Raw genomic sequence first — 19088 nt, 5'->3', positions numbered from 1 at the left:
ACTGTTTATTAAAAGAGTCCTCTTTTGTTTCAGATTTCCTGTTGAGATGCTTTAACATGTAAAAATCTCCCTGCTGATGTGTCATGTTAGCTTTCCTAACCTCCAGATAAAAACCACAAAGCAGCCTACATAGCTGTATGACTAGTTACCCACCTACATAAACAATAATTACTGCTAAGTGGGAAATTAGATGTCACATTTTAAGTCTAAATGAAAGTAAAGTATTTGAGAATACTGTCATTAAATGCTTAAAGCTAATCGCGGTTCTCTCCCTCTGTTTGTTTTGTAGGACATTTGGGCTTCCAGGACAGTTTTGTCACATCAGGTGTTTTCAGTGTGACTGAGCTAGTAAGAGTCTCACAAAGTAAGTATCATTTTGGGGCTGGTTTATGTGGTTTCTGCAATCCCAGGTTTTTGTCTTTGATTCTTATTGTGCCCCTTCCTCAGTTCAAAAAGAGCATCTTGAAAATTGAGAGTGTCTTCTCCCGGCTTCTTGCTTGTGGATAGCGTTTATGTGCCACATCTTTTAATGTGGGAAAATAAAATAGCATAATTTTAAAAATTAAATTAAAAATAATAATAATAATAATAATAATTCTGCAAATTTGCATGTGTAAGTTGATAAGTTCCTCTGGTACCCAGCTGAAAATGGGCAGACTCAGTATCAGAGTGCAGAGAAATGCCCACATAGCTGCCAGATCCCTTGCAGGACCCAAGGAGGTGCATTTTGGTAGAGGTATTTTAACCAGACCTATAGAAATGACAGGATCTGTGCACATAAGCCTAGGAGTTTTCTTATGCTGCTTTTGCAAATGGTGCTCATCCATGCCATGGGTACGTGCATTTGTTAGCCTGCAAATTGATGAGCTCGTCCATAATGCCAGCATCTGAACCAGCTTCAGCTCTGATAATCTCAGCTGTGCAGGGGTATACATCGTGACTTTGCAAGGCCTGCATTTTCAATTAACTTTATGGAATTCTGTCTTCTAGAAGGATTTGTTTTTTGACCTTTAAAGAATGCTAATGCCCCTAACATGAATGACACATTGCAGCATGATCATTACAGGCTTGTCGATACTCACTAACAACAGTGAATTAAGCGTACCTGTCACCACCCTGTTCCATTGATCAAAGGTGCATTGATTGTATTTTGCTATGGCATAATCCAGATAGTCCAAGTAGAGAGTAAACTAGGGCCATAGGTACTAACTAGGCCTTTGGGGGTCTTTTCTACACCTCCTGTGCAGCTATGCAGTAACATCACATTGTCACCATTTACCACCAATCCACGTGAACCACTCAGCTACATGCCCCTTTAAAACCTAAGCTTGTAACTAATCTCTAGCACAGACAGTGGTAAAAGTGTTTCTCCTCCTAGGTAGCAGGAATATTTGTTCGTGTAGGGGCTCTGAGTATGTAGTTTTAGGCTTTCTGGGTCTGGAATCTAACTGGCACAAACCTAGCAGAGAAGCTGTGGTTTTGAGTCAGAATACAGAGTTTCTGTACGGATTTTCCTGATTTATTTCCTTTTCTGGAAAGACTTACACTAGCTAGGAAATTGGCTTCATATTTGGAACTAAGAGAGCATGGCAATTGCAAGATACATGAATGTCAGAGTTACATGCACTGGGGGGAGAGAGAGTCAGAGAGAGAAAAAGTTTGTGGCAGACATTACTCCTGAGTTTTCTTCCCTGACAACTGGTGGGAATTTTGTGAGAAGGGCAAAGCTAAGAGGACTTAGAAGTCAAGAGGAGGTGCTGAGTGCTCAGCACATTTGTAAATTGGTTCACTAACTGCAGTGCTTAAATAGGGACTTTGACATCTAACTCGCTGCAGTGTGGACACTCACTTGCTGGTACCTGCAGCTCTGGTGGACAAAACCAAGTTATTGCCCGTCTTTGAACGGGCTTTTGAAGCCCAAGGGATTGGCCCTCCCCCTCTGCAAGGCATCCCACTTCACCACAATCTTATCTTCACTGTAGGAGCCCTACAAACAGAACTGCCTCTGGACTCTGTCAGCCGTGCTTCATGTGCACACAGGACAGGCTGCTCAGAAACTGCCTTCACAGCCAGCCCCAGTCCCAGCCTCCCTCAGAGCCTGGCTTTGACCTGAGAAGCATCATGTTTCATGCTTATTAATTTTCCATGATACTTCATTGTAACTAAACTAAAATATTATGTATCACAAATCCTAGCATTCAGCATGTTTTGCAAACCAGGAACTGTGTCTGAGATGTTCCCTCTGCTTGCCAATGAAGTGCACCACCTCCAAGGATGGGGCACCTGCATGTAGGAGGAGCAGGACAGGAACTTTATCATAAATAAGAAAGATGTTGGTGGGCAAAATAAAAAGATTCAGCTTTGATCTGTTCCAGACACAGGGGGTTTGCACTGTTTTTCACGGGCTCTTTAATAATCCTGGGAGGTCAAGACCTCAGTTTTATATCCTGTCTACAAGCCAGCACCTCTACCAAAAATAGTGTCCCCAAAGCATATCGGGATATCACTTCAGAACTGACTCAGAGGGAAGAGTGCCAGCAACTGATTTAGCTACACTGCTTTTGATAGCACCCTGGATTTTCCTTGGAGATGCCCCAGACATGTACTGACCAGCTGTAACCTTGTTTACTTTACGAGGTCTGAGAAGCCCACAGCCTGACATACCGTGGCTACCCAGTAGGATATGTTTAGTGTAGAGTCTAGCAACAAATTCCTAGCAAATGCAGTATGAATTTGCCTACTCATATTCAAAGAATTGTTTAACATAACAGAGCAACAATGTAGTTGCTGCACATTTACTTGAATGGGCAGGCAAGGTCTTCTGAAGAGTGTGCTTTTCAATATCACCCTTGTTGGGCTGTCTACGTGTTCCTGTGTCTTGATTTGAGACCAGTCTGTGGGTTAGTTTCATATTGGGGTGCTCAGCTTATGAAGAAACATCATCCAGACTCACTGGCAGCTATTAACAGCCTGTAGCTTAAATAATCGAATGTCCTAAGTCCATTTTCTTGGTTTTACTTTCCAAAACTCATTGCCCCTTCCAAAGCCATGATGGCTAGAGAAGGAACAAGCCTACCCATCCACAGTGGTCCCTCACATTCAGTCTCTGCTCTCTTCCTGAGTGTGCTCTATGTTTGCTTTATAAAGAGGTCATCTTTGTGTATGCCCACTGTCATTTTCCTCCCCATGCTTGCTTTTGATGATATGATCACACACCCATAGAATAGTTTGGGTTAGAAGGGACCTTCAAAGCTCATCTAGTCCAACCTCCTGCAGTGAACAGAGACATTTTCAACTATATGATTCTATGATAGAAACAAGTGATTTCCCACAGTTTTAAGTGGTCTGTGGCTGCTGTTACCTGAGATTATTCCTATAAAATACTGTTGGTAGCAGTTATATGCCACATTTCTTTAGTCAAGTTCCCAGAGGTCCACATGACAAGGAATCCAAGTAATAGGCAGTTGTTTCCATCATGCAAATTTGGGGAGTGAATTAATCAAGTGAAAGGTCAGCTGTTACCATTATCTGCCTTACCCATCAGTGCTGATCATCACAGTTTCTGAGAGCTATCGAACAAGTCTAGACTGCTTTGGTAATAGAAACTTGCTTTCTTCAGTCCTGCAGATGCAGATTTACTTTCGAAGCTCTACCCAGCTACTGAATCTTGCAGAGCACAGTAAAATTGAGAAAGTATAAATTCCATCTGAAAAACAGATAGACCCCTCTCTACACCATCTGATGTGGATATTGCAGACCATGCTGTCAGTTCTACATTATTAGCAGGTGAAGGGTGTGAGCTCCTTTCTAAGTGTTGTCTGTCACCACAGGTACTGGGGGGACCCCTTCATATAATCCCAGACTGGTTTGGGTTGGAAGGGACCTTAAAGCTCACCCAGTTCCAACCCCTGCCACGGGCAGGGACACCTTCCACTGGAGCAGCTTGCTCCAAGCCCCTGTGTCCAACCTGGCCTTGAGCACTGCCAGGGATGGGGCAGCCACAGCTTCTCTGGGCACCCTGTGCCAGTGCCTCAGCACCCTCACAGGAAAGAGCTTCTTCCTAATGTCTAATTTAAATCTCCCCTCTGTCAGTTTGAAGCCATTCCCTGTTGTCCTATCATTACATGTCCTTGTCTCAGATAGCAGAGACTTCATTATTCCAACTCTGGAGAGCTTTGGGCTGACAACAGAAGGCTCAAAAGCCGAAGCATTGGAGATGAACAGGTTTTGCACACTCACAGTGAGCTGTTGGCCAAGCAAAATCTTCTCCCCTTGTTAGGAAAATATTCCACTGACTATGTGCAGCTATCTGCAGGGCACTGGAAAGTACCCTCTGCAAAAGGTGCCGGCAGAGGGGTGGCTGGTAGCAAGCCACCACCAAGTCTACATACAGTCCTGCAGAGGCTGGGAACAGGGAGAGAGGCATGGGGAAGGCTGTTTCCCTCTTGGCTTTGAGTCTGCACCATGTGCTCTTGGTGCAGAGAGCTGCTGGGAAGATCTCCTCCCTTGGAGGTCCTTCAAGCAGCCAGATAAACTGCACTGCCCAGGATGTGAAGAAAGATTTAGGATTTATGAACGCTTGCTAGAGCCAAATCAAACATATTTGTTTTGTGCTGTGTTATTTGTCAAAATTACATCATTCCTCATGCTGATAAACAAGGGAATTCTGACTGCGCCCTGGGCTGGAAATGCCACGCTTTGAGTTTTAAGATGATAGCTGTGTGCAGTAAGGAGCTGCACGGAGAAGTGGGGTGACTTTCAATCCTTCTAATGAACCAGTGAAACCACAAGCACACAAGTATACGTGCAGTTACTGCTGCTGTATAAACACAGAAATGGTTCAGTTAGTTATGCCTGAGATGGTTACACTAATTCCACAGGTAAGAGGTGCTTTTGTAGCAAAGGCATTCTGGAAAGCTTGGGATCCTTCAACACCAATGCTGCTGGGTGCCAAACTTTGTTAGCGGATACAGGGTCTGAAGCTCTCCTTGCCATGAGGCAGGCAGACAAGTGCTAGAAATGAAAGTAATTGCTGCTGCTCCAGGCATGGAGTGTGGATGTGACAGAGGGAAAACAGCTTCCTCCTGCCTTCATCCAGTGGCCATGTAGAGCCAAAACAAACTGCAGAGCAAGTCAGAGAATCATAGAATCTCAAACTGGTTTTTGTTGGAAGGGACCTTAGAGCTTATCCAGTTCCAACCCCCAGCCATGGGCAGCGACACCTTCCACTAGAGCAGGTTGCTCCAAGCCCCTGTGTCCAGCCTGGGCTTGAACACTGCCAGGGATAGGGCAGCCACAGCTTCTCTGGGCACCCTAGAACGTGGTGGGTGCCTATGGCAAGGTGTGGGTGCAAGGGGCAGGGAGGACACTGATGCCTTCTTGTAGCCCAGGAGAGGAGACGACACTCTCCTCCACGCAGAGCACGTGTGTGGAAGTGTGGGTGTAATAAAACAGCTCACTCTAAACAGCAGCCTGTATGCTTTCTGCTATACTAAGCATTACAGGAGTGAAGGTAGTTAAAGTCAGCAGCATGAAAATTAACATTTAAAAAGATACTCTATATTCCTTAGCAAAGCACTGCAATCCAAAACATACTGTGTGGGCCTGGGTATGAGAGGAAGGGGAAAAAAAAGATTATAATAAAAAATAGACTGCAGGCATAGAGTGAACAGTTGCCGTGACCTTGCCTTTTGTATGCCATTACACAATTCAATGGCAGTCCACTCAAACCTTGCTCTCGATCAATATCCTATTAAAGCAGCACAAAAAGTCTCTATAAACTTAGTGGTTTGCTATGTTTATAAATGGAACTCAGCATAATTAGATGGTCAATAGCAGGCTGTACTTGTAATTTTAAAATGAACATCACACATTTCATATCTGTTGTAGTCGCCACAACCTCTTTGAATCTAATGATACAGTGTGTAGGAAACAAAAGCCTTGCAAGAAAAAGAGCCCAACACCCAGCTCCCCTTTCCCCTCGGCGGCAGCAGCAGCACAGTGTGTTTCCCTTTGTTTATGGAGTCACAGCACAGGAAAAAGTTTATTAGTCAAATGTCATGTTTCTCCCATTTAACCTTAAACACATTATCACTTCGCTGCAGCGTTACTCACGTAATGATCTTAGTCACATCCCAGCCCCTTTGTAAAAATAAATACATAAAAATGGAAAAGAGGGAAACTTAATATTAACAAGACTAAAAACGAGCGCCGGATTCCAAGGAAGACAAATGCCAGCCTGGCTGGTTTTATTTAGTGGGTTTCCTGCTCTGTAATTCAATAAAATTTTCAAAACAAATATTCCAATTGGGTTAAGTCAGAGGGATTTTTGTTAATTTCTCTGTTATTTTTCTTGCCATTCCGGCTGAAGATCTGAGCTAACAGACTGGCAGCGGAGGGAGTAGGTGATGCTGCCCTGTGTCCCTAGCAGTAGCACAGTGCTGGTGCTCAGGAGAGGGACCCACCTTCCTCCTCCTCCTCCTTTTGGGCAAAATACCTCCTTGTTCCACTCAGAGCAAGCGAAACATGTCCCATCTGCATAAATGCCAGCAGCTGAAATGGGAGCTGAGGCTGGCATCAGTTTGTTTGCATAGAAAGCCTGCAGATATCACTGGGTAGTAGGGGAAGAGGGGTCCTTCCTCCTGACCCCCTACCCAGTCAGGGCCCTGGGTCAGATGAAATCTTGATGCCTGCACATAGGTGGAGACTATTGTTTTGACTCACAACTGCAGTTTCTGACACCCTTTCCTGTTTGGGAGATGTTCCTGAGCCATCAGGAGGTCACTTTGCTGCAGAGCATTTCTTCCTCAATGAAGAGGTTTAATTTAAGCAGAGTTTGACCACAGTTTGCACCACTTTGATCCCTTTGCTTACTCTCCAGAGTGGGGAATCCTGCAAATAGATGAAAGTGTTCCTTCCTATCAGCTTTCTGGGCACATGTGAGGTGGACAGTACACAAGGCAATGTGAAAAGCTGTTAGGAGCAGGTTGGATGCCTGCTGGCCACTCCTGTGAGCAAAACACAAGGGTGAATAGAGGAGACAGATGCCAAGCAGTGAGCTCCCCATAGCCAAAGCCTAGCACAGGAGGTGTGAGGAAGCTGAAGCAGAGTGAGAAAGCACACAGGGCTTCAACCCAGCCAGGAAGAGGAAGCAACCTTCCGCCATGCAGATTGAAAACATTAACCTCTTCCTGACAGTCTTGGGCTGGGCTGTACACATCAGCACTTTGCCGTGTTTTGTGATAGTAACTTGAGCAAAGGTATGAATACCCTTTGCTGAAAAACAAGCATCAAATATGTGCCCATCAGGCAGGTAGGAGAAAGGAGTTCAGAACCTGTGCAAGGTTTGCCAAACCACTTTTAGGGCCAGAGACCTTGAGCTGGTTGTGGCAGGATAGTGGCTCCTGTGTAAGGACTGCCAAAGGGCTGTAGGTACTCACTGCTGTAGGCTAGCCAGGCACTTTAACCTCTGCTGCTTAGATCTCTTAGTGTATATTAGAGACTGGGTTAGTTCTTTAACCCTCAGGTTGCAAACAGGTTCTTGAGTGGTTTGGCCTGTGACAAAGCATCCTTCATGTTTGCTACCCCGGGCGGAAATTACTGTGTGATTAGCCCTTTCTACTTTGTGCTAAGTTTACACAGCGTTAGCAGTACGTTGTTCCTACCCCACCCCTGCTGTGGAGATACATTTCGTTTTCCTATAGGGCCAGTTCAAGGCTTGGAGCAGAAATGGCCAGGATCTGGGGAGAGAGCAATCAACAGAGGCAGGAGGCAGAGAAAGAGGAGAAGCATTATTCACAGACTAGTTTTTCTTCCATATCTGTTTGGAATAAAACTGTTTCATAAATTTTGCAGTGCCTAGGAAATTCATCGTGCCTCAGAAAGGAACGGTGCTTTAATTTAGTGCTTGCCTTTTAATGTTCCCATTTGGAAAATAGTATGCTTAACCTGTAAGTAAGGCTTTGGTAGGTAGAGGGTGCAGAGGAATTGATCAGCAAAGGGTTTACAGAGCACAAATCTGTTTGGCAAGGAAGTTGCTGAAAACTGTGGAGTAGATGCTGCAGAGAGTACCTTTATGATTGATTTCCATTCAAGTCAGACTGACTGCAGTGTGGTCATTTTTCTAACCCATAACTGCTCACACTGCAGCAGTCTGCTATCTGCAGGGTGTCTGAATTATAGCAGCCCATGTCCGTGTTACCTTTTACACAAATTACTTACACCGGTTTCTTTTTCCATGCAAATTCATCAGTTTTACAGCCTCTTGTAGCTGCTGTCAGGAAACTGTTGCAGAAAGCACAAATTGATAAAACCAGTTAATTTTACTGTGCTTAATGTTAGTTTCTTTCTGTTAACACACCCTTTCATATATACCCAGTGTGCAGGAAGTGTGTGATAGCTAAGAGAAGATAACAGAGGGTTTGAATGTTCTTGTCATAAATTACTTCCCAACTTAATTCCTTTTAATGACCATTCCAGATTCTCTCCAGTTTTAATGGCGTTGTGTATTTTCCATCCCATGCTTTAAGTCCGTGGCTATCGAGGCTGTTCCCTTTCTGTCTCAATGACGTTCTTAAAAGATCCTTGCCAAACAACTAATTGTCTTGTGGGGATGATGAGGCAGCTGCAAAGCTACATTATTCCTCTGTCAAATCTGACATTGTGAGCTCCTTAAGACTTGGGGTGAAGTACTAGCCCCACTACAGTCAATGGCAGCACTCCCAGCAGCCTGTGTTTCAGCCCAGACATGTTAGCTGGGCGATAGGAATGATCCTGTCTTCATTTCCTCACTCCTGCCCCGTCGGAGTGAAAGATTTTTTCATGTTTGAAAATGGGCCAGGTTCTCAGACCAAAGATTAAACTTGGCTCAGCATCCTTGGGTGGCATTGAGACTGCTTCGCCTTTGTTGCTGTGAATCGGGGCTCTCAGACAATACATTCCAGGCCAAGCTTGTGCATTTTATTGTGCAGTACGTCCTCTTTCAGATGTGTATGAAATGTGGGAGAAAATCATCATCTGTAATTGTCAGCTCCCAAAGTCGTATTGTCCTGTAAATAGCACAGTGGATGTGGTACCATTTGCTGTACAGTGACATTTCTTTGTGAAATGCATTATCTGTTGACTTTAACATTAAGCTGCTCAGTTCCTTTTCTGTTCCCAGAGTTCATAGGCTTGTGTCTGCAAACTTCAGGGTGTATAGGAACTCATTATGTTTTAATGTAAAACCAAGGCTTCAGGACAGGGAAATGAAAGGTATTCATAACTTTTACAGTAAAACTTAGGTGCTGGATAAGGTAATGAGAGGTGAAGAGTAGAAGCCAACTGCTGGAGAAAAGTCTTTGAAGGTCATATATCTCTAGCTTTGATTTAGCTGGAGGAGAGGCCAGAGGAAAATTCAGATGTTCACAGGCAGAAAAGAACTTGGGCTTCTCATTTGCTTTTGTGCTTTCTCCGAGGAACATTTGTAACCTCTGTGCTTGTGGATGTACATCACGTACCTACCAAAGGTCCTGAGGTGCTGTGTATTTCCCTGCCTATACTGCTTATAGATTATGCCAAGCACACTACAGGGATGATGCAGCCTATTTGTAACTGTGCCAATAGATGCAATGTTGTCCTAAAAGCAAAAGCAACAAGTTTCATTAAATGTTAGAATTATATTAGTAGAAAAGCAGTACTTAAAGAAAGTCTTGCCATAATTGCTTCATTTTTAAAAAAGGAGGAATGCGAGAAAGAATCTATGTCATGGAATATTGTATTCTTGATAAAATTTACATCTTCTTGATTGCAGTGCCAGTTTCCATTAGCATTTCCTAATTTCCTCGTCCCACCTGTTCTCATCATGAAACTAAACACACTCATGAGGAAGAAGAAAGTGATTTTGAAGTGCAATTCATGCCTTATTCACATGACTTACTGACTGCAATCTCTTTTGTTTCCCCAGCACCGATAGCTGCAGGAACAGGCCCTAATTTCTCTCTCTCAGATTTGGAAAGTTCTTCATACTACAGCATGAGCCCAGGAGCAATGAGGAGGTCTTTACCTAGCACATCCTCTACCAGGTAATTTAATCTCTGCCTACTACCAGGTTACTTGGAAACCCAGGCCAGCATCATTACTCATCTGGGAAAGTAACCATTAAATCCTTTGACAAGCTGTTCAGGGGCCTCAAAATGTGGAGCTGTTTCAGACTTACAGAGCTGAATGTTCAACTGGATTGCTGTTAAAGTTCTTTTTATAAGTACAAGCTTGAAGAAAAAACTGCTGCATTGACTCGTATAACTTCTGGCTTGTATCTCTGTGTACTGTGAGAAGTTCCACTGGAACTGCTGGAGTTTCACTTGCAGCGGAAGAGAATTTGGAGCATAGCGAGATGTGCAGCTTTGTCCTAGCAGGAGAGAAAAGACTTAAGATAGATTTGTATGCAGATAAAGTGTTATCTATGAGACTAACACTGTTTTAGGACCTTGGCCTGTAATGCATTTTAATTTTCATCCAGCATTTAGAAATTTGTGAATCAGCCATTGGAAAACAGTATTATTAATGCAGATGACTACCCAGTCGGATTTTGATTTTGGCTTAGATGCCAACTATCAAACAAGGATACTTTCTGATTTTTTCCCTTTAACCATCCATGAGATTAGATTTATAAACAAGCCCAGTCACTCTAGTGGTCTTGAACCCTATTAAGAAACCAGATTGTTTTTTTTGCTTCCCCCCACAGCCAAAAGAGATCACTCATTTCAAAGACATGACAAGAAAATCTGCCTTCAGCCCAGGCTTCTTTTACATTTTTGTCTGTCTGCAGTGCCACCACTTTTGCAGCGAGCAAGTACATGTGTAAAAAGTCTGTAGTTTGAATGTTGTTGGTTTTCATTAAAACCAATCAAACAACACCTTTAAACACAGGTTCTTTGCAAGAACTTCTCCCAGTTTGCAGTGACTGGAGGAATAGTCTAGATCTTGCACTTCGTGTGCACATGCTGGAGCTTGGTGACTACAATTCCCAATACACATCAATTAAAAACTTTGTCTTTTTTGTGTGTAAAACTTCATAGCCTACAGTGCTTGTCGTTAGCACTGTTCTCAGGTAGAATTTACTTGGGACTCTAGAAGCAAAAAAGTGAAGTTATTAATGTTACTTAAGAGCTGAGTTGTTGCTCTTCTGTTCTTCTGCAAATAGCTACCACTGATAAGGAGCTAATTATAAACAGCATGGGTAGTTAATAACTTGGTAATATGTTTGTTTTCCTCTCATTAGGCTGTTCCCAGTCAGGAAAAAAAAAGTATTCCTTAAATACACAGACTCAGCAGAATGATCAGGCGGTAATTATATTGTATGCACACAATTTCCCCTATTGACACATAACAATTCTCTAAATTAAGGAATGGCCAAACCTGCATTCCACACATACCGCAAGACTTATTCTTCCTGTTTCTCACAAACTGATTTTGCATACCCGCCAGCTCCTACCTGTGCAGGCCTTCGGGTGGGGAGCTGCGGAGAGGCTGCGAGTTTTAAACCAATACAAACTGCAGTGGAATATTTTATGTCTGTTAAATATGTTCCCCCTACACAGAGGAGCCTGTTCTTGAATGCTTTAAGTCTTAATAGAATACAGATTTGGGGAAAAAAAGTGAGCTGACCCAGCCTTGGAAAAGTACTTAGAAGAGAAATTCTCAGTAACGTCCCCACGCAGTCTGTGCAACTCATTATAGAATACAGAGCCAAGCTGAGTGCCTTTGGCTTTGGGTTCCTCTCCCTGAAGAACTACTGGAGTCTGAGCCAATGGCCACCAGAGACCACTGAAAGGGCTCTTCTGTCTCCTGAGCCTTTGGTGAGGGAGGTGTGGGGCATCACAAGGGAATGCTTTAGTACTGACACTGGCCAGAGAGACCTGCTGGGGCTTTTTTATGCTTGATGGCGTTCAGTTACAGAGTGAAACACTTATACTTGTAGCATAACATGAACATTTGAACCAAGAATGGATTCCTCCATCATTCACTTCCTACGTTTCTTCTTACAGGACTGAAAGCTGGGTTAATTTAATGGCTGCAGTTAAAAGATGGAAAATATAAGTTTGAACTGATAATTTGTCTTTCAGAATAACCTGTGGAAAAAATATGACAGTTAAAATAAGTCTTGTATGTCATTACTGTACTCATTCAAATTGCAAAAATCACGCCATACAAATTAAATTCTTGCCTTTTTATTGACCTCTGTGCATTATGAAAAATGTCCTACTTTGTGATCTGTAAAAGCCTGAATGTTAAACTATCTTTTAGTTACACTTATGTGTGCTTAGTGCTTCAGTCTGGACTCTGTGAGAGCTTGTTTTGTATCTCACTGAAACTTAGTCATTGGCGACGAAGCAAATCAGAAACAAGAAGTGGATGCTGAGAGGCTGAGTGGGCAGGATGGCTGTGCAGGACTCATCTTCCCCTTCTCAGGGCCCTGAATCTGCTATAGTGTCCATTATCAAGTTAGTCCCAAGCAGGGCTAGCAAGGTATGTCTCAACAAAAGTGCCTTTGTTCCTTTCCATGCGTTCTTATGATGTGTTTTTACTTTCTCAGCTCCACAAAACGTCTCAAGTCTGTGGAGGATGAGATGGACAGTCCTGGTGAGGAGCCGTTTTATACAAGCCAAGGGCGCTCTCCAGGAAGTGGCAGCCAGTCAAGTGGATGGCATGAAGTGGAGCCAGGTAAGCCACGGCTTTCAGGAGCCTGAGAACCTGATCTCCAGTTGCTCTGTTTTTGTTATCAGAATATGCTGAATTCTGTGTAGAAAGGTGATCAATTGTAAACATCTTGTAACTTCTCCTGAGAAAAGGTCAGCCTAATGAAAGTGTTGTAGTGGTTTTATTGCTCCTGCAGCTGTGAATGTTTCTGTAGTGTGTCACTTCTGTGTTTTGGCCAAATATCTGAAGTATTTAAATAATGCAGCAAAAGATAGGAGGTCTTTTTCTGTCAAAAGCCCCAGATTCATCTCTGGGATTGCAGTGACAATCACTTAGCAGAAAGCAGTACTTGTCTGGGCTGCGCCCTACCATTATACTGTTTAAATAAATATCCCTAAACTTATAGAAGGTAGAAGGACTTTTCAAGCATTATACAACACTTGAGCTCACTTAGTAATGACTTTTAAGAGACTTACCGAAGGAGTTGTTTTATTAATCTGTAATTCCATGAAGTGTGATTGGAGGCTTCATATCAAAATAGATATCGCTGGGTGTTACACTTCATAAAGGTCTAGGAAGCAGCTCTTGTGCCTCTTCTCAGTTAATTTTTGTGTGTGATCTTTCTTGTTGATCGTCTTTTGGGTTATGTTATGTTACATACTTAACTGTCCATTGATCACTTATCCCGAGATCATCTGGGTGCTTAATACTATCGGAAATACTTTTCTGGGTCAGTGCTACATGTGTAGGTGAAGTTAATGCTTCAGTTTTGGTTATGGCTACATAATCAAGTATTTATTGCCAATAAAAATAATAGAAGTCTTATTTGTTAGATAAAGGCAAGCAGGTCTTTCATCTTCAGCCTCCCAGTGTTTGAGAAGGCCCTCTAACTGCCCCAAAGGGTCTTTTGCAGTATGTATTTTTTTCCTTTCTTGTTTGTTTGGATTTAAAACTATGGGTTTGGGTTTGTTTTGAAACAGCACATGCTTGTCCAGGATACTGTGCATAATGAACTATACAGCACCGAAAAGTAAAATCAACCTGAACAGCATTAAAATCAGTTCTGTGGGCACTTGGCCAGCCACCTATATCCTTCATCATGTAGGAAACATACCCACAGCTTTCTCTGGAGACCCTGTCAAACAGCTGTCCTTTACAGCATGCCCAGAAAGTCACCAAATTTGGGCTATTCCAGACTGGGAGGGGACTGATTCCCGTGCCTGGGAGCCCTTGGAGGATCCCCTGCCAGCTGCCCTCTCTCCTCTAATGAGGAGGAGCCAGCTTGTGGGCCCTTATTGACTGCAGATGTGGCACTTTGGCAGGAGGAGAGGGTGGACCTGCAGGCAGACAAGTGCCAGGCTCCCCGTGACTGCCTTGCCGTCGCCGTCCCCAGGGCTATGGTGCTTTCAGTGAGGTGTCCTGCCCAGTAGACACTAGGGGCTGTTTCCTCCATCAGCTCCAGGCTCCAGATGATGTAAGGCAGAGCTTCACCTTGTACTAAACTAGTCTGCTCATGGAGCGGCAAAAACAGGAACAAAAGCTCATCACCCATTCAAAGGGAGAGATCACAACCTCCTCTGCAGACACAGATGGCTAAAAGCTGACTGGGTCACTGCTTCTACATCATTGTCAGATGGGGGGCTAACTCCCCCCAAAATTTGGGGTATTCTTTGTTAATGACAAATGTTCTCCATTTGTGCAACAGCCAAAGCTTGGCTATTAATTTTGCTGTCGCTTCTGGTGGTTTTCCCCACATGTGGTCATTACCTCTGTCTCATCCAAGTCCTCACTGAGTGGTGGCTCTAAGCTGCTCAGCTGGACAAGAGAAGTACCTAAAGCCTTACACCTCCAAAGCACGTCTGCCATTCTTGGCACCACTGGGTGCCCATCATGGAGAACTGCCCATGTCAAACTTCCTGAGTTGCTCAGAAAGGCAAGAACAAGTCAGAGAAGAGAAGGTTCTTCCTTCCTCATGACCTTCCTCACTTACTACAGAAAATTCCAGATTCTGCTTAGTCTTTCCTGTAGAATGGCAGAAAATCACCTCGCAACATCAGGGACTCAAGCCAGGTACCAACTAGATACAGCTCAGACTCACCAAGCTATCTATCACTGTCACAGCGAGGAAGAAAAAGAGCTTTATCCTGCCTGCGTGGGATGCACTTACAAACCATCTTTATGCTATATCCACAGAGCCTCACCCCAATTCTTCTGCTGTGGCTTTTGAGCAGCCTGTCCTCTGAATTCATTGCCTCAGCTTCTCTGTAAAACAGGGTCACTGCAAGAGCACAGCTGGCAGAGAGATTACCTAAAGAGCCACAGCTCATCAGTGGCGAAGGACAAAACAGTACTGAAGCGTCCTATGCTAGGGCAACAGGGTGCTTGCCCCTGAGGGACACATCCTGCTGTGGTCTGTGCACAGTGCCCTGCCTTACCTCAGAAATCATATGTGGGTCTGCTGTTAGCATCTATCCCTTTGTATTTGACATGGGTGCTTTATCTCCAGAAGTGTAAAATGTTCCATGAGTTTTCAATGGGGCATCTGCCTAGAAAACATATTGGTCACCTGAAAGCTGTACAAATGATGTTAACATCCCGTGTTACCCAGTGGCTCACCGCAATGCTCCTCTCTGAGAGGGGAGCTTTGGAGCCTGGACCTGTTTCAGATCTGTCCTTTGCAGTGTCTTTCCCTTCCAGAAAAAGGCCTTGTCATTTATTTAATCTGCAGTCAAAATGATGGCACAGTTTTGACACAGGGTAATCTCAGAGCTTCAGTGTTTTGGCTTCTCCTCAGCAAAATTCACAGTAGAAGTTTAAAGACTAAAACCGTCGTTTTGTTTGACTTGGCACTTCTTCCATGTGGTTCATTTTATGCTGCGTGGGATAATGCAGGTATCGACGGTACAGAATGCTGGTGGTTCAGAAGGCAGGCTGAAGTTTTATCCTGTGTTGGCAGAGTAGCCTAACCCAGGTTTCCAAACTCCATAATTAAACCCTGTCCTTTGGGTTACCGGCCAAACAACAGGAGGAGGAAGTCAGACCAAGAAAAGGAAGCTTAGGCTTGTCTGTGGGATGGCTGTTCTGGCTGGGAAGGAAAGTTCAGAGAGGAGCCAGCAGCCAACCTCCCAGCCCAGTAGGATCCACACCAAAGATAATAATATATCCTTTGGCTTTATTGCCTTTGAGTAGATTGCTTCCTCACAGGAGAGTTAGATTTATGCAGAGATAGCTTCTTGGCCTATATGCCTTGACAGGTTTATGGGAGTGAGAGGATGAATATTCTGTCTGTGTGTATTGCATTTGCTTAATGTTGAGGTGTGCACATGAGAAAAAGTGGGGACTCTAATGCAGTAGCACGTGAAGCACCCGTATGCTTACGCACATGTAGAGACAGAGCAAAGTGCTTGTGGCACAGAGACTGTGAGATGGTGGTAGAGAAAGGGATTGCCTGGGATAGTGCAGGGAAATTTGATTGGAGAAATGTCACACTTGAAAGAGAGCACAAAGTGGAAGAGAAAGGGAAAATGAGAAGACAATTTCAGACCATACAGAAAGGGGAAGGTATATAGGGGAAAGAACAAAAAGAATAAATGCCAGGAAAATGAAGATTTAACTTCCTAGAAAGGAAATATGAAATGGAATATGTGAGCTCCTCTTAGAGAAAGAGAGCACTCAGGCAGAGGGTTATTTACCGCCAGCCGTGACTAGTCGCTCTACATCTGTCTCCATTTTTTTCTCTTGAACAAATTCCCTTTTTGGATACTTTCTTCCTGCTTTGCTTCCCTGTGATTGCCCCTGTAAGTGGTCTTTGGAGGGCAGGCTGTATACTCAGAACATATGTGCAAACTGGCAGGAGAACAGAAGAGGACAAAACCACTCTGTGTGCTATTTAGATTAGGCAGTGGATGCTTCCCCTGTGCCTACTCTTGGGGTCTCCGCTGCATGCAGAATAGAAGCTGCACCTATTGTCCATCCAAAGTCCTTTCTCTGCACTTTTACACCCCAGGCCCCTTGGTCTCGGAGCACCCTGACATCTGTCTCATGTGGAGATTTAGTTGGGTGCTTCACCCGCCAGCAACAAGACCTTTCCATTTGTGGCATTTCAGACCCATAATCATGAGCAGAGGACATGTAGCACTCTCCTTATACGTCAGACGTGACAGCCAAAGCAAAATCCAGCATTAATTCTATGTTCCTTGTACTGTACTCCTTGAGTCTCACATCCATTTACCTGCACTCGAAAGCTCCTGGGGAGCTCTCAGGCCTAAAAAGGCAGCAGTCTGCCAGAAAAGATGAATTTCCTTTCACAACAGGAAGGCTTAGGAAGTAAAACAAAGCAGGCATGTAGTAAATTACTTCTGCTTTTCAAATACCTTTTGCGGTATCATCCTTACCATTACTTTATCTCAGCACTTTCAGTACATAACTCTTGTTAACTGAGAAGAAGGGCAAGAGAGGATAAAGATGATGTTGGTAAGAAAATAAGGCAACACCACACTGGCTTTGAAATGCACAAAGCTGGCCTGTGTTCTGTTCTGTGGCAGCTCTGCTTGTAATGGAGGTAAGCCATAATTACAGGTATATGTTTTTTAATTCCATAATAAGAGAAGATTGAGTTAATCAGTATTCCATTTACACATTTTTAATGCATTCTTTTGATTCAGTCCAGGAGTAAAGTTCCCATTGTGCTCTCTCATGTTGTAGTGTAGCATATGGATGGTGTTTGTCAATTCTGCTTCTATTGTATTTCTACAGCATGGCACGGAAAAAATGTTTGAGATGCAAATTCAGAGTATTCTGTTAGTTTCTTTACTTAGATCTTCCTGGTATTTGTATTTCCACATGTTAGCTTGGTCCCTAGAAGACCATAATCCCAGGAAAGGTACATGTTTGTACTCCTTGTGCTTCTTGGGATATCCGAAGGGACAATTAGCTCTGCTCCTGTTGTGGTCTTGACCAACTTACATCCATTTGTAAAATGGGTGGAGGTCTGTGGTCCTTCTTCTACTGAAAGGCTGATGGGGTTTTTCATACCATGACCATCCACCTTCCCTTGCCCCAGCTCCACCACAGCTATGCTGCTGCCGGTCACGCTGTGCTCAGGTTTTGTGTGTCTTCACCTTGAAAACCCCAGGAACCAAATGAGCCTTTCAGTGCAGAAACCTTATGGAATTAGCAATAACACTTGCACTGCATGACTGAAAGACATATTTACAGTTCCAGGGGCTTATGGAGTTGATAATATTATATGAACCTGCAGTAAGCTAGAGAGTTAGACTGCTGGACACGTCTTTGGTAGTAAAGATGCTATTAAAGTCAGCCTCATGATTGCTCACTACACCACTCAGCTAGTGCTGCTCATTCTCATGTCACCATCTATGGGACTGTCTGAAAATAATTTCTGAGCAATTTCTATGCAGCTGAGGAGCTAAGATCTTATTTTGGAGTATTTCCCTTGCAGTGGCAGTGACCTCTAACTCAACAGTACCGTGTCCCTCCCCGTTGGTGGTTATAGAACAACCACATGCAGGCAGCTGGTCCAAACCCTTGTTTTAATAACCCTTGTCTTCAATCTGGCATGGGCTTTCTTTGTAGCAGATTCTCGGCACGCAAGAAAACTCTTTCTCTGTGTTTACTAAGAAACTTTTATTTATGCCTTACACATCAGAAAGGCTCACTCAGGCATAGATCAGATGACCACAAGACTTTGTTTTCAAAGTCTGTTCACAATTATTTCTTGGAAATGTGAGAGAAAGTGGTCTAAGGGAGATCCTGGATTGTGTTCTTTATGCATTCTTGATGTCCTAAACACAGTTGTTGCCTGGCACTACACCTAGAAGATAAAATACATATAGTATGTCCCAGCATCAGTGATGCAGGGTGCATCTGATCTGTCCTCAGGCAAGAGGTCTATGGGCTCATCGAAAGACTTTACACCACACACTAACTCATTGCTCAGGGAAGTTTCCAGTGATTGTATTACATTACTGCCAATGATTCATTCTACTGACTGTAGAAAATATGATGAAAAACATGAGAACCATGTATTATACAAAATAAGGAATAGAAAAATAGTCTCTTCTTACTGGGAAAACATTCAACTTCAGACCTGGAGTATTCAATATCAAATAATTCTCTGGCACTACTTTTCAGTGATTTGCTGTAGTGGGCAGTTTTCACTGGATTGTAACCAGACACAGGAATTTCATGATTGTAATTAATTTCCTTAAGTTGAACTCTTCGGATGCTCAAAGACCTATTTAAGAAAGACAAAATCAAGGAAACTTCTCTATTCCTTAGACCAGAGGAGGTCTACATCCAGGATCCCTGCCAATTACATTTACGCAGTGTTTCCCAGGTGTGACATTGTCTTGCCCTCCAATTCTCAGTGTGTAAAGTCAGGCTGCACA

The 19088-nt window shown here is 43.5% G+C and overlaps 1 protein-coding gene across 3 annotated transcripts in view; it reads left to right on the top strand.

Moving 5' to 3' along the window:
• The window catches only part of NFIA (nuclear factor I A), a 250563-nt gene that overhangs the window by 162392 nt on the left and 69083 nt on the right, over positions 1 to 19088 (top strand). For all 3 annotated transcript variants that reach the window (XM_034063557.1, XM_034063559.1, XM_034063558.1), the window contains exons 4-6: positions 290 to 364; positions 9944 to 10061; positions 12575 to 12702. In XM_034063557.1, the coding sequence (XP_033919448.1) occupies positions 290 to 364; positions 9944 to 10061; positions 12575 to 12702 (321 nt within the window). The remainder of the gene's footprint in view (positions 1 to 289; positions 365 to 9943; positions 10062 to 12574; positions 12703 to 19088) is intronic.

This window comes from Melopsittacus undulatus, chromosome 6 (genome assembly GCF_012275295.1).
Source record: "Melopsittacus undulatus isolate bMelUnd1 chromosome 6, bMelUnd1.mat.Z, whole genome shotgun sequence".
Taxonomy (NCBI): Eukaryota; Metazoa; Chordata; class Aves; order Psittaciformes; family Psittaculidae; genus Melopsittacus; species Melopsittacus undulatus.
The sequence above is the reverse complement of the archived record's forward strand: the minus strand, read 5'-3'. Positions and strand labels throughout refer to the sequence as shown.